The sequence below is a fragment of the Periophthalmus magnuspinnatus genome, chromosome 7 (genome assembly GCF_009829125.3).
Source record: "Periophthalmus magnuspinnatus isolate fPerMag1 chromosome 7, fPerMag1.2.pri, whole genome shotgun sequence".
NCBI lineage: Eukaryota > Metazoa > Chordata > Actinopteri > Gobiiformes > Gobiidae > Periophthalmus > Periophthalmus magnuspinnatus.
The window spans coordinates 444,118-459,983 of NC_047132.1; the positions used below are offsets into that span (position 1 = coordinate 444,118).

The window sequence follows — 15,866 nt, forward strand, 5'->3', positions numbered from 1 at the left end:
AAGTGGGATGACACTGTTGCTTCCTGCTAAAAACTTTTGGACGATTAATGAAGCGAAGTGCCTTGTTCTTTTTACGGAAATCGAAGAGAACCAGCCACAACACTGCCCCCGTGTGGCCATGGGGTAAAACGCAGTCTGTTTCCCTTTAAAGTTACAGTAATAGAGCACAGAGGAGACAGTAGCTTCACAAGACCAGAGGCACAACACTACAACATAGAATCAGGGTCAAGGAGGTGTTTTATTTTTTAAACCTGATGCCCTATAACAGGTTAAATGCCCAATGTTTTGCTTTTAAACCAGATGCCCTTCCTATAACAGGTTAAATGCCCTTTGAGTATTCGATACCAAATGATAAAATAAGTACAAAACTAGAGGTGGGAGATTTAAAGAAAGATAATATTGTATTGTTTTTGAGATATGCAATCATATATCCTTAAAGAGAGGTAGATGCAAAATTGACTTTCTGGAGCTTTCTGCCACATTATAACATTCCCTCATCAAAAACATGCCTGAAGAGATTTTACATCCATGCACGTTCCAGTATTTTAGCAATCTCACCTGGGCCCTACTTATGGTTAGCTGTAAGATTCTGTGCAATGCTCAGTCCACCAGCCTATGTCACCCAGGCTCCCACACGACAGCTGTCCATAAATCTACAAAAACATGATACAGAATAATACACGACAGCTTTACAAACCTGGTTTCATTCGCAGGATGCTGATTGTAAAGTGATGCCACTGTGAAGGAGAGACTTTTATAAGTAAAAGTAAAGTATTGTTTAACATAGCATTTTCAAAATGTGATGATCTAAATGTGTTAGCAGTTAATACCCCATAGAAGTAAAATACCTTCTCTTTAATGATAACTGATCCCAGGTAATGACTTCAACATGATGAATAAATAATGAAGCAGCAACCAAAGCTCAGTATAAACATTTATTGATGGGGTTGAGTAATGGATGAATAAATTAAAAGGATTTATGACCTGCTTCATGCAGCAAAAGGAGAGCCCCACCAGTAATTTAAGCTTCATGCGCCAAGTACAACCCAAAGGAGGGGCCAGGCTAGGGCCATGTAAGGGGGCAAAGTGAGAGAAGGGAAGAGGATGAGGGGATTTTCTACAATCATGTTTCTTCTATACTAAAAATATTAAAAGGTGATTAAAAGAATGGAAACTTTCAGTGCAGTGCTTACAAACAAGGGTAGACTAAGGCTATACAGTGATTTTTCTCAACTTTTGTGCAAACTTTTCACAATCCATTCACTTTTTTCTTGATACTTCAACCTCAGCTAACTAAACCAAGACATTTTAGCACATTTCTGATAGACTGTCATAATTTTGACCCTATTTTTTGTCCATTGATTGTCCTATTCATGGGCTTCAGACAAACAATTCCTTCTTGATTTCAAAGATTTTGAGAGGACCTGGTAACGAGCTCTCCACTTTTCAAAAGATATAATGTTTTGATTTGAATTGCTTAATTGCTGTGACCACAGATGACAATGTTCTGCAGTGTTTCACCTTCACATAGCGATTGGTGTTGTGAAGCTGCTCGTGCCTCTGTCTTTGTAAATACAGTTATTTTGTTTATGTTTTTATGGTTAAATGTGGGCGTGGCGTAGACATATCTCTGTCCTCAAGCATATCCCACCTGCCCTAAAACCATGGAAACATTCCTTATGCAACCAGGGTCATTATCTAAAGCCCATCTGGAGCCCATGCTGAAGTGGCACTATGTACATTTTTAGGTAGCGGGTCCAAAACTGACCTGTCTGCATGGAGATAAAAAAAACAAAAACATATATATATTTATTGTCATTTTACAAATTTAAGCACACAATTCTATGGTAGAACTAGGGTCTAACCAAATGTTTTTTTCAGCGACACATATGAAATGAATCTCACTGGTCACCTTTACAAACACAACAAACTAAAGGACATTTCTCTCACCTCAGAATAACAGTTCAGTGCTTCACTCATTGATTTAGCAAAAGATTGCCATGTTTTCCAGCCCCCGTGATAGTTTTTTCCTTTAATTTTTCCTCATAAACACCCATATTTGATTTGATACAGATGGACCATGTTTGTCACTAATCCACAGTATGGAAGAAGTGCATTCTGGATCCCAGGAAAACAATATCTCTGTGATCACTGGGCCTATGGCCACATAAACAAAAACTACTACAATGCACGATTGTCAGTCGAAAAACCTTTACGCATCAAGGATAATTTATGCATCATAAAATGATTAAGTTCATTCTATGTGTGTGTATTTTTAGTTTTAGGTCATCTCCCACAGAGTTTTACAGGCTACTGTCCTCCATCTAAAATGACCTCCAATTCTGGGTTGACGTGATTTTATTCTGACCATCAGTAAAAGTCTGATTTCTTTGATAAATGCACATGAAGACACATTTTCCAATATCTGATGTAATGTGTTCATATTAAAATCTAAATCAGGGCGACCTGAACTGAAAGGGCTTTGACAGCGTTGATCCCACTGCCATTGTAGTTATAGAAGTCAAAATTACTACTGAAGACTTTATGATCTATTTTAAACCTGTAGAAATGAATGCAATGTATTTTTACTATTTTAGGAATTCTAATATTATAATGTTAAATGAAAGGTTTGCATTGTTTTGTCATTGTGTGGAACCTTTGTAAATGTTCAAAAGTGTCAGGGATTCTGTGTGACTGGCTGCCTCTCCACAATAAACGCTGAATATTTACAAATTCTGTGATTAGATTGTTATATATATATATATATATATATATATATATATATATATATATATATATATATATATATATATATATATATATATATATATATATATATATATATATATATATATATATAATGTATATATATAATGTATATGCTGTTAATCAACACACTACTTTTGTATTCATATCCAAAAATGACACAAAAGTCACACATGTGCGTTTGACATTTTTATTTTTACATAGTTTCTGAGATTTTGTAAAAGATTTAGTACAAATTGTGAACAGAGAAGTGTCATTTTATGTAAGAATCCCTCAGTACATTTTAGTTAATGAGTTACTGAGCAAAAGCAAACAAAAGGTGCTTAGATTTGTTTTGTTTTTTTTACATTTTCTTAATTCAAAATAAAAAATAACATTCTTCATAAACTTCATGTAAACACTAAAAGCACTTGTGCAAAAATAATTATGAATTACATGATTTTATCATTCAAAAATATAATTTTTTTTCCGTACACTGGTCGATCAATCAAATTTTATTCTGTTATTAAAAACTTAGTTTTCAATACTAATTTCCTGAAGATACACAATATAAACTTTTAATAACTGCAATTTCACACAAAAAATAATCAAATTTCTTCCTTCAACGTGTGTTCCAAACTGCACGCTTTTACTGACATTTGAGTAACTATGGCACCTGGACGATTCTAGTAAACTAGATATAAAAGCATGAGCATTGTTCTCATATATAGTACCACACATTGTATATTTTGTAAACTGTACTGGATGTCAAGCGTTATATTGAAATTTTACAACACACCAATAAAATACAATTAAGACAATATTTGATAAGATTTAAGAGCTTCATAACTCACAAACATGATTAGAACATATTGCAACCTGAGATTTCACATCAACTGTAGTGTTCTGTATCTGAAATAATGAACATCAAATAAAACGTTCTAATTATTGCACAAATGAGTCGACTGATTAAAGCTAAACTACTTCATAAAACAGTTAAAATAAAGGAAATGTAAATATAATTAAGGAAAGTATCGAAAATCAGATGCTAATCGATATTAAAAGTAGTATCAAAACTAGACTCTCATTCCAGCAGATATCAATACTAAAACACATTCATAGGACAGAAATGAACCTTTCCTGAATAATTTTAGAATGATCTGGAGCTGTATCAGAACAAGACACAAAGAAAGTACTATTATTTAATGTTGAAAATCAGATTCTATTGTTTCTATTGTCTATTGGTATCAAATTCAAATCAAGTCTGTTGCTTAGTATTGAAATCAAGTTTAAAACACTACAGTCTTTTTTGCACAAATTAGACAACTGACAAAAACTAACATGCTTCATAAAATAGGGCTCAAATAAATGAAATTCAGTGGTATATTCCTTCAATAAAATTTCAAAAATCAGATCATTCCTGTTGAAATGATCTGGTTTATCAAAAATCAGACACTAATCGATGCTAAAATGAATACTGAAACTAGATACTCATTTGAGCAAGTATTGATACTGTAAAAAAATCAATTTGAGTATAAAGATTGAGCATTTGAGAAGAAAGCTTACTCAAACATGCATGAATCACTTGAAATACTTCTGAGGGTGAATGAGAAGGGAAATATTATACATTATGGCACAAGGTACAATCTCTGCAAAGCTTCAGTCAAGGCACACCTCCGACCTCTACTTAACTCTAAAAAACACACTTTGATCAAACATGCTGTAAATATATTAAAGGCTGGTAAAAGCTGCTTTAGATACAATTTCACAATCAGGATTTTCAGTCTAGTGTTCACATTCTAGTTGATTTTCATAGCTGTGCAAATAAATCACTGTTGATGAATCATTTCTTATATGAAGAAACATTGAAATGGCTAGAATTCAGAATATTAAATGTCATTTGAATAGTTTGGGTTTGTGTATTTCAATATATTTTGGACTGATTGGTTTCAAAATCTTACATTAAGTCCTGTATTACCCAAAATGGATTCTTTTGAGCTTTAAATCATGTTATAATGTAGTGTGCTCCTCAAAAACAGACCTGGAGTTGTGTTTCGTTTCATTCACACGTTTGAATTTTGTTCAGTAGAGATGGCCGATTTCAGGGCTGAATTTATCCAAATGATTCTAGTGAAGATGGAACAGAGTGTTTTCAGTTTGAGAGAAGAACTCAGCCTAAATCTGCAGGTTTGTGTGTTAAACATGTGAGAATGAAACAAAACACAACTCCAGGTCTGTGTGTGATGAGGAAACAACATTATAACATAGATCAGAAAATAATGTAATATCGGCCCTTTAAATAATACTGGCCTAATGAATGTCATCTGAAACCCAGCAGTATCTGTAAAAAAATGTACCTTGAAAAAAAATGAAATTAAACAAAAACAGCCTAACCCAAACTAGTTAAATTTAAATAAATGGTCTGAATTCGAGTCATCTGAACTGGCTTACATAATTCTCTTTTTTTTTTTGTTTAATTTGAGGTTGTTGTGTTCTATCTCTGCGTCTGGAGTGTTGGTGGCTGGTACACTGGCACCCCGCAGTCCACCAGCGGGGGGCGCCCTCTGATGATGTCGGCTGCCTTCTCGGCCATCATGATGGTGGGAGCGTTGAGGTTCCCGCTCACAATACTGGGCATTATGGAGGCGTCCACCACACGGAGCCCGTCCAGTCCCAGGACGCGGGTGTTCGGGTCCACCACAGCCATGGGGTCAGAGGGGGAACCCATCTTACAGGTGCAGGACGGGTGGTACGCACTGTCGGCCTTGCGGCGCACAAAGGCATCGATGTCAGCATCTGACTGGACGGTGGGTCCCGGCTGCACCTCAGGGCCTCTGAATGGGTCAAAGGCTTTCTGAGCGAAGATTTCCCGGGACAGTTTGACTGACTCCCGGAACTCCCACACGTCTATGTCTGTACACCAGGAAAAACACATGTTAGAGTTTATAATGACAGACAGTCACATGTGAGGCTTTAGTGTGGCCTCTTGATAGTTTTATAACTTTAAATAATGTACACTACCAGTAAAAGTTTGGACATACTCTCTCATTCAATGTTTTTTTTTTTACTTTCTACAATTTCTATACATACGCAAGACATCTAATATGTGAAGTAAGATATATGAAATTATTTAGCAAAGAAAAAAATGTTAAGGAATTCTACTAAATCTTAGTTTTTATATTTAAATCCTCAAAGTACGACATGATTCCATATATCTAGCTTCATATATTTTATGTTTTTGGTATCCAAAATGTAGAAAGCAGTAAAAATAAATTTAAAAGCGTGGAATGAGAAGGTGTGTCCAGACTTTTGACTGGTAGTGTATATACACTATATATGAAAGGAATGAGTAAAGGAATGAGCACAGCGATAGCCACATGACACTAACAGGAGCTCTACCTGAAATATAGGCAGGCTGTGGGCAAAACCTTTTGTAGGTGGGCATCTTTTTTTGTAAACTGAGTCCTAAATTTGAGAAACAAATTTTTTTAACCTGGCTGAAGTGTCCAATTAAACCTTAAGGATCTGACTGATTCATCTGATTTTTGGGATATTGATCATTGATCACTTATTCCCCAAATTTATCAGTGATTAATACCTCTGAGCCTGCACAAACATTGATATTGGCCCTGCTTCTCAATGGAAGTTCAATTAACTCTGGGTTTAAGAGTTAAGTCAAGGTTAATCTCCCCTAAGACAAGTCGGAGTTTTGTGTTTCACTAAACAGGTTTGGAGCAGAGTTAGAAAACTCAGAGATAATACACCTTGACATTAGCAGAGGGCACAAGACTTTATCAATGGCTCTTAGAAAAGAGGATTCAATATGGGAACTATAAAGCCGAGGAGGGACAGGAAGTCATGTGACTGTGGATCAGCCAGGTTTAATATAATGGTTTGAGAGGGTAGTTAAAGAGGCAATTTTTGTTAGGAAGGACCGTCCATCTTTGACCAAGAATGGGGGGCTTAAACATCATTTATCTCCTATCTATAACTCCATCCTCAAGGAAAACAATAGTGTTAGCCGGTATGCTAATAGGTGTGAGAGCGCCCATTAGGGGCCTGAACATTTATGCAAAATATAACTCAGGCACAGTTCACATTTAGTGTAATTCAATAGACCGAGAAAACAAACTAAACAAAAATGTAAACAAATATGTGCGTTAATTTGAGTCTAGTTAGCTCCTCCCTTCAGACATATAAGGCCGTGTCCAGCAGTAATCTGACCACAACTGAAGAAGCGGCTTGGATGAGCAGCAAAACTTCTTCACTTTGAAACTTTTGTGTAGTTGACTTTTGAATTTGGATTCGACATTGAATTTATGTTTAAATTATGTAAAAAGCAAAAATGTATCTCTGAAAATGTATTTAAAGCCAAAGGGTTCAAATAATGAAAAGAAAGAGGAGAATATCTTATAGTAATAAGACAAGCTAAGACATACTATAAGACATGTCTTATAGTAATAAGACAAGCTAAGACATACTATAAGACATGTCTTATAGTAATAAGACATTCTAAGACATACTATAAGACATGTCTTATAGTAATAAGACATTCTAAATCGTACATCTCTTTCCAATGGGCACATATTTTTACATAGCTCACACATGTTTATTTGACTCTGCCAAAAATCTGTGAAAATAAATGATTATTGCTGCTAATCTTTTAATCTTTTGATTACTAAAGTGACACCTGGAAACTTAAAAAAGCAGCAAGATAAATCTGAACAACTAAATGAATTATTAAGACAGGAAGCTGAGTTTCAGGTACAACGTGTGCGGCAGAAACATTTTTAAACTGTGCCAGACCAAGCCGCCTTTTTCTTATAAAATTCATAATAATGAACAACTGGCAAATATTTCTGCCATAGCCACCAGTGGAAGCACCATCACCTCAGATCCTGGAAAAATTAACAGCACATTTGGAGATTTCTATACTAAATTATATACATCTGAAGTAACATACAATAAACAAGCATGTAGTGATTTCTTAAACTCTCTTAATTTACCTAAATTGCCACCTGAATCTGCCAGTGCTTTAGAAACACCTGTGACTATGGAGGAATTAAACAAAGCCATTCATTCCATGAATAAAGGTAAATCACCGGGAATAGATGGAATGCCACCAGAGCTGTATGTTTCCTTCTGGACTCAGCTTGGCCAGTTGCTTCTAGACATGATTAATTATTCTATTTCAATGATAGTGCCAATGTGGTGATTATTTCTCTTTTGGGCAAGCCACCGTCTGACTGCTCCTCCTACCGGCCACTCAGCCTCTCAACACAGAGCTCAAAGCTCTTGACTAGAACAACATGTGACCTATTTAGTTCATTACGACCAAACAGGCTTCATTAAATCTAGACTAGCCTCTGACAACATCCGACGCCTGCTCCATATCATAGATTCATCTTGTCAATCTGCAAATCAAAACGTTGTCCTGTCAGTGGATGCTGAGAAGGCGTTTGACCGGCTGGAATGGGGCTATCTGTGGGATGTGCTGCATCATATGGGTTTTCCATCTGGTTTTATTAGCATGATTAGAGCTATCTACGCCAATCCTACAGCACATGAGTTAACGGGTAATGTGTGTTCACCCAGGTTTTCTGCGTCTCGCTCTTCGCGCCAGGGTTGCCCCCTATCCCCACTTTTATTTTGTCTATCTTTGGAACCCATTGCGCAACTAGTGAGGCAGTCTAAAGAAATTGCACCTATTATAATATATGACACACCTCACCATATTTCACTGTGTGCAGTGCAATGTCTTGAAATAATTCAGCTGGAGTTTTCTGCTGCTCGAATGCACGGAGCAAAAGCCAAAAACATTTTTTGATGGTCCGACTTACCAGCCAAAAAAAATCAGAATTTTTTGTTTTGTATTGCTTTTTTTTACACTATGTGGATGTTTCTGTCAAACTGTATATTCATGAAAGATACACAATTTGTGTACGCTCAGGTCCTTTTTACATATGTAGTACATAATGAATATGTATAATGCAATTTCTGCTGATGTCTTTTGATGGAGGAAATTTGCTATTACTGTACTCAAAACCTGGACGGGATTATTTTAATTTGTATTATTTCACTTTTTACTTTATTATTATTATTATTATTATTATTATTATTATTATTATTATTATTATTATTATTATTATTATTATTATTATTATTATTACATTGTATTATGTCTATATGTTTATTTTGTAACTATTATTATTATTATTATTATTATTATTAATTTTATTAACTAATTTATCGTTGTTTTTTTTGTCTATATGCCCATCGGGGTGGGGAAAAAAAAGGGGGAAAAAGGTAATCGGATTGTAACCTGTATATCGATCTTTGATCACAAAAAAATTGTTGCTGCTTAATCATATACAGCAGAGTTTAATAACCAGAGTTTAAAAAATCCAGGTTGCATCAATTGGATTCAAAACAATCCACTTTTTGTGATATTTAAACTATGCAACTCTGACCAAACATTGTCAATTAAAGGGCAAAAATATTTAAAATACAAATTTTAAAAGATGAATCATAAGGTGAGATCCTGGTTGAACAAATAAAAAGAAGTTTGAAAAAATATAAATCCTTGCCCTGTGTGGTTAAGGGTTAAATGAGTTAAGTTGTTCAATGTATCCTACATAAATCAACATTTAAAAGTGTACATGGATTAAATTCAGTATGATCAATGCAGCTAAGGACTTGAGTGCAGAAGAGGATGAAAGATCAGGCTTATAAGTCATTTGAGTAAAAAAAGAGATAAATGAATATAAGTCAAATCATTAAACTTGTTAAGCCTTATTAAGGGCACCTGGTCCATCTGTGACTGTCCAATCAGAGCTCTCCTTCAGAGCACACTGGTTAAACCTGGTTCTTGTAACAGGGCCATTATGTGCACAAAACAAGCACAAACGATGCAGACACAACAACCACTTTGCAGTCAATGTAACACTATGGAGGGTCCAAGTTCACATAGTTAACATTTTAACATTAATTATAGCTCACATCACGACTCCTTGTGTTCTATAAATGTGTTTTTATAGCTGTATAATTTGGCTTTAAGTTGTTGGATATTATAGAATCATATATGATTCAAAATAAATTACAAGTGAGCTGTTGGAAACTCTAAAGCTGTGTGGACTTAACATTCTATGTTACGCGAGAGGTAATATTATTATATTTCTTATGTACGTTACATGTGGAGAGGTAGAGCAGGATGAGTGGTTTGACAGTTGAAACCAGAAGCTTACACACACTATATAGAAAGACACATAGGATTTTTTCTGACATGAAATCAGACTGAACATTTCCTGTTTTAAGTCAATTAGGATTTCCAAAATTATTTCTATTTGCTAAATAATGAATAATGAGAGGAGGATTTTTTAGACAATTTTTCCTTACTTTCTTCAAAGTCAGAAGTTTACATACAGTTACTTAAGATTAATAAGCATTTACACAATTTTAGAAAACACAGATGATGATGTCATGTCTTTGGATGCTTCTGATTGGTTTAATAACTGCTTCTTTATGTAATATCAAAGTCAAAAGGAATCAGCCAGAGGATGGGAATGTCCAGCCATCAGACCACTCAGGAAGGAGACGGGCTCTGTGTCCCAGAGATGAACGTGCTTTGGTCTGAAATGTGAATATCAACCCAAGAACAAAAGCCAAAGACCTTGTGAAGACGCTGGTAAGAGTGTGTCATTATCCACAGTGAAACGAGGACTGTACATGGGCTATAAGGACACTCTGCAGGAAGAAGACATTACTCCAAAAGACACACGCAAAGTCAAATTACAGTTTGCAAATGCACACGGGGACAAAGACCTTATTTTTGGAGACATGTCCTTTGGTCTGATGAAACTAAAATTGAATTGTTTGGCCAGAATGAGCATTTTTACGTTTGGAGAAAAAAGGGGAAAACTTGCAAACCTGAGAACACCATCCCAACTGTGAAATACAGGGGTGGGCATCATGTTGTGGGTTGTTTTGCTGCAGGAGGAACTGGTGCACTTCACAAAACAGATGACATCATGAGGAAAGAACATTATGTGGAAATACTGAAGCAACATCTCAAGACATCAGCCAGGAAGTTAACGCTAATGGGTCTTCCAAACACAGTGACCTGAAGCATAACGCCAGACTGGTTTGAAAGTGGCTTAAGAATAACAAAGTCATTTTTTTATGGACACCACAAACCCCTGATCTTAATCCTATTGAAAATTTGTGGGCAGACCTAAAAAGGCCTGTGCAAACAAGACGGCCTACAAACTTGGCTCAGTTACACCAGTTCTGTCAGAAGAATGGGCCAAAATTCCTGCCAACTATTGTGAGAAGCTCTTGAAAGGAAATCCAAAACCTTTGATCCAAGTCACACAGTTTAAAGGTAATGATACCAAATAATAATGAAATGAAACTTTGAAGAAACTCATGAAAATTGTCTAAAAAAGTATTTTTTTTTAATATTGTGTATGTAAACTGGTTTCAACTGTATATGTTACCTGTGGAGAGGTAGTTGGGCTGCAGGATGGGGTGGTCCAGAGGGTTGGCGCTTTTCAGTTTGAGCCAGCCCACACTGGTGCTCCTCATGGGGCCCACATGAACCTGCAACAGGAGTACACAGGTTACTATTTTTCCTATGTACTCTATATGGCAAGGTATGAGGCCGTGTATTAAATATAGAACTTTACAACTGCAAAAAGGAAAGGTGGTCTAATGGTGCCATGCCTAAAGAGCTATAATCAAGCTGCTCAGTTGAAGGTCTTGTTGAGTTTGTGTGATCCAGGGTACATTTTAAGATGGAAAGACATTGAAGAAAAAACATACCACCAATACAAGCTTTAATGTGTGATGTGCAATTACAGACAAACTGGAAACAAACAGTTAGCTCTTGGCTGTGTGTGTGTCTTTATCAATTTGGTTCAAGATCATCAAAAAGCATTATTTTACAGAACAGTGCAGATTCTTGAGATGGATCGCATATGACACTGATTTTGTGGCAAAGACATGAATTTTGACAAATATTCAGGAAATTGTCCTAGATGCTTCTAAATCAGAGTTAAGTAGTAAAGTTATTCCAAAACTGTCCACAGCATTAGAGGATCTAAAAGTGGACACCACGATTTTTCCTATCCCCGGCACAGAGGAAGTATGTAGACACAAATGTTGAGGGACTTGTGGTGCCGATAAAGCAGCTTAATTCCACATCTTTTGGGGTTGCCCCAGTAATAATGTCAATCCAATACAGTAATAATCCAGTATTGGAGTGACATAAAAATGTCATATTAGTATTGAATATTAAAATTCCCTTAAGTTTTGAAATGTTGTATCTGGGAAAGATTGAAATATTCAATTTAAGAAGAAATGAAGTTTATAAAATGATGTGAATTATACTATTGGCTAGTAAAAATGCAATCAGCAGAAAATGGCAAACAGATCTGATCTGGTGCCTTCTGCTATCTGTAATATGAAGAAAGTGACTGCATCTGTTAGGCTGGAAGTGGACAAATATAGTAAGATTTGTAAAAGGTGTCTACAACACATTAGACAATATAGATGAGACTTTGTGTAGGGCTGTTTGTAGATGTCTTTGCAGTCTTGAATTTCTTTCTTTTCTTTGCCTTGTATAAGTGCAAAGTTGAATAATATGAGCGCCCTGGGGAGAGACCAATTGACAGAAGATCTTTCACACTCTGGTTCGATGTTGCATTGTTTTTTGTTTTGTTCTTCTGTTTGTTTGTTTTTTTAATATATGTTATAAGACCTTGTATGATTTGGGAATGGGATTATATATGATAATATTGCTAATCATGATAAAAAAAATCCGCAAATAATCGTTTGTGGCATTTTTTAAATAATCGTGATCATCGCACACAATTATAATCGCCGTTACGGCACCAGACTGCCTCATGTTTCCATTTTCAGTACATTGTTTAGATGTTAGTTGTGGTGTTCATCATCGCTAGTGGGCAGTGGCTCTGCATCTGGATGATGGCACACATTTACATCCTCCATTCAAGAAGGTGAAGTCTATTGTGTGGAATTATTATGGCTTTGAAACACAAGACCAACAAGTGCCACCAATCTACAGAGCCTACTGAAGAAAGTAGAGGCTCCGAGGGCATTTGCGAGATAAACACCCTGCACTGAATAAAGGTAAGTTTTTGCTTAAGGTTAAGGTAAGGTTTTGTTTTTGAATATTTTTACTTTATGTACAGTTTAAATTGTCATTTAAAAAGAGGCTCTAATATTTCATGGAGTGAAGTAAAATAATAGCTATAACTTTAAAGTTAAGTAAATCCAGGGCTGCAATAATCAAATTATTCTTATGAAGGTAAGAAGCTTATAAACACAGCAGAGCATTTCCTGTATTGACACTAAATGATGTTGAAAAATGACTATGAAATGAGTTGCCCACCTGGTAGGCCTCGATCTTGGAGGCCACTCGGCCATGGTCAATGACCTGAGAGGGCAGGAAGTGGAACTGGATGTCCGGGTGAGTGACCCCAGGGCGACTGCGGATAAAGCCCCCACTCTCCAGGTGAGCTGTGGCTCCATACCCTGAACAAACAGCACAGAGATCAGAGTTTCCCATACATTCTGCTGATACTATGGTGGCAGGTCTTTATTTGAAAACATTAATTCATTACAAACTGTTGGCATAAAAATCTTAAGTAGTGCCTCTGTTTAATCTTTAAACAGTTTTTTTTAAATACAGTTAATTTTATCACTTTTATATGATATTGTGAATGTTAAACAAGCAAAAAGGATAAATTGTAATACAAATGTATTGTTGAGCATGTTTTTAGACTTTTTTTGATTTATTGTATTTATTATTTTATTAGAAGGATTTATATGGGACAGCAGCAGAAAAGAAAACCTATGGAGTGAGCTAGCCTAGGACCTAGGAGTGAATCATGAGTTTAATCTGCCTTTTTTTTAATACCGTTTCCAAGTACTCTTTTTGAATGAACTCCTGTGCAGTTGTATATTTTCACTACAGTTCAACTGAGATACATGACCAGATAACTGGACCTCAGTGCAGCGTTTGACACCATTGATCACAACATTCTACTGCAGAGGTTAGAATGTGACATTGGAATCAGAGGGACCGCCCTCAAATGGTTTAAATCCTATCTATCAGATAGGTACCAGTTTGTTAGTATAAACCAGAGCACCTCTCCCTGTTCTAAAGTAGCCTGTGGTGTTCCACAAGGATCTGTGCTTGGTCCAATCCTATTTACTCTGTATATGTTGCCATTGGGGAACATTATCAGAAAACATGGCATTAATTTTCACTGCTACGCTGATGACACTCAGCTGTACTTATCAATGAAACCAAATCAGACTGATCAAATAGATAAACTCAGTGCCTGTGTGAAGGACATCAAAACCTGGATGACCTTGAATTACCTGCTCTTATATCCTGAAAAAACAGAGGTCATTGGTCCCAAAGGTCAAAGAGATTCTCTGTCGGACCAGATAATCTCACTCGACAATGTGAGTATAGCTTCTAGCCCTACTGTAAAAAATCTTGGAGTCCTATTTGATCAAAATCTCTCATTCACAGCCCATATAAACCTAGCTTGTAAAACCGCATACTTTCACCTGCGAAATATAACTAAAATTAGAAATATTTTACCTAAAAACGATGCTGAAAAACTCATCCATTCATTTGTTACTTCCAGACTTGATTACTGTAATTCTCTGCTCGCCGCCTGCCCCAAAAGTACTATAAAGTACTATAAAGTACTATAAAGTACTATAAAGTACTATAAAGTACTATAAAGTACTATAAAGTACTATAAGGAGCCTCCAGTTGGTCCAAAATGCATCGGCCAGAGTCCTAACAGGAACTAAAAGAAGAGACCACATCAGTCCTGTACTAAAATATCTGCACTGGCTTCCTGTCGAGCTTAGAATCAAATTCAAAGTCGTCCTCCTGACATACAAAACCCTAAACGGTATGGCCCCATCCTATCTGCAAGATGCTATTGTCCCGTACCAGCCAAACAGAGCACTCCGCTCTCAGAATGCAGGACTATTAGTGGTTCCTAGAGTGTCCAAAAGTACAGTGGGAGGGAGAGCATTCAGTTACCAAGCTCCTGTGCTATGGAATCAACTCCCTGCTGATGTTAAACAGGCCCCCACAGTCTCTGTATTTAAGACCAGGCTTAAAACCTTCCTCTTCGGTATAGACCAGGTTACATAGTGAGGGAGTTAGGGACAAACCCGGGATAAGACAGGCTGCAGTAGGAGTAACTAGCTGGGGGAAGTATGGCAACCTGAGCACTATCCTCTGCTTTGTCCTATTTTCTCATCAGCAATGCTATTCACATGTTGTCCCCTGTCCCACTCCCCCTGTGGGGGAGATGCCCCGATGACAGCTGGACCCTCTCCTCCGCCCCCTCCCTCCTCCTCGCCTGGCTGATTTTTCTTGTTTTGTCTGAGTTTTCCTGTTGTTTGATTTTCCTGTTTGTTTTTGTGTGTAGGCAGGTTTGGTTGATCCCCGGGTCGCCCAGGCCTTTCTGTGTGGAGTTTTTCATGTTTCTCCTCGTGTCTGGATGGGTTTCCTCCGGGTACTCTGGTTTCCCCCATCAACCAAAACATGAACGCCCTTTGAGACAACTGTTGTTTTGGCGTTACAAAAATGAATTGAAGTGAATAATAGATGCTGAAAAGTTTTACAAATGATTGCCACGCCCCCTTTTTAGTCGACTAATTGCTCTGTGTTGATGTTTTTAGTTGACCAAGAATTTCTTTAGCAACCCTACTGTACAGTTTATTTTAGTTCATTGAACAGTAGTCTGGTTTGACTACAGATTTCACTAAAACATTGTTAAGGTTTTCATTATATTTAGGACAATCCTAAACAACAGTTTTTCCTAGTCTGTTCATTTTGATTACGTTTATAATTTGGTTGACCTGGTTGGTCATAGGAAGCAGATGTGACATACGCACATGTAATTCTATACTTACAATCTGAGTACTATAAACTGGATCCAAATCGAAAGTTACGTATGTAATTGTGGTTCTATGAATCCCGGATGACCGCCAGAGGCGGTGCTTCAAGCACTGAATGATCACTCTTGCACATGCACTGGTCAAGAATTAATAACAACAATTTC

The 15,866-nt window shown here is 36.5% G+C and overlaps 1 protein-coding gene across 1 annotated transcript in view; it reads right to left on the reverse strand.

Annotated features, from left to right (window-relative positions):
- Nucleotides 1-3,059: 3,059 nt before the first annotated feature.
- The window catches only part of chdh (choline dehydrogenase), a 47,135-nt gene continuing 34,328 nt past the window's right edge, over nt 3,060-15,866 (reverse strand). The window contains exons 8-10 of the mRNA XM_033969939.2: nt 13,157-13,299; nt 11,241-11,343; nt 3,060-5,658 (exon numbers count right to left, since the gene is read on the reverse strand). Coding sequence (XP_033825830.1) covers nt 5,240-5,658; nt 11,241-11,343; nt 13,157-13,299 — 665 coding nt within the window. The 3' untranslated portion in view covers nt 3,060-5,239. The remainder of the gene's footprint in view (nt 5,659-11,240; nt 11,344-13,156; nt 13,300-15,866) is intronic.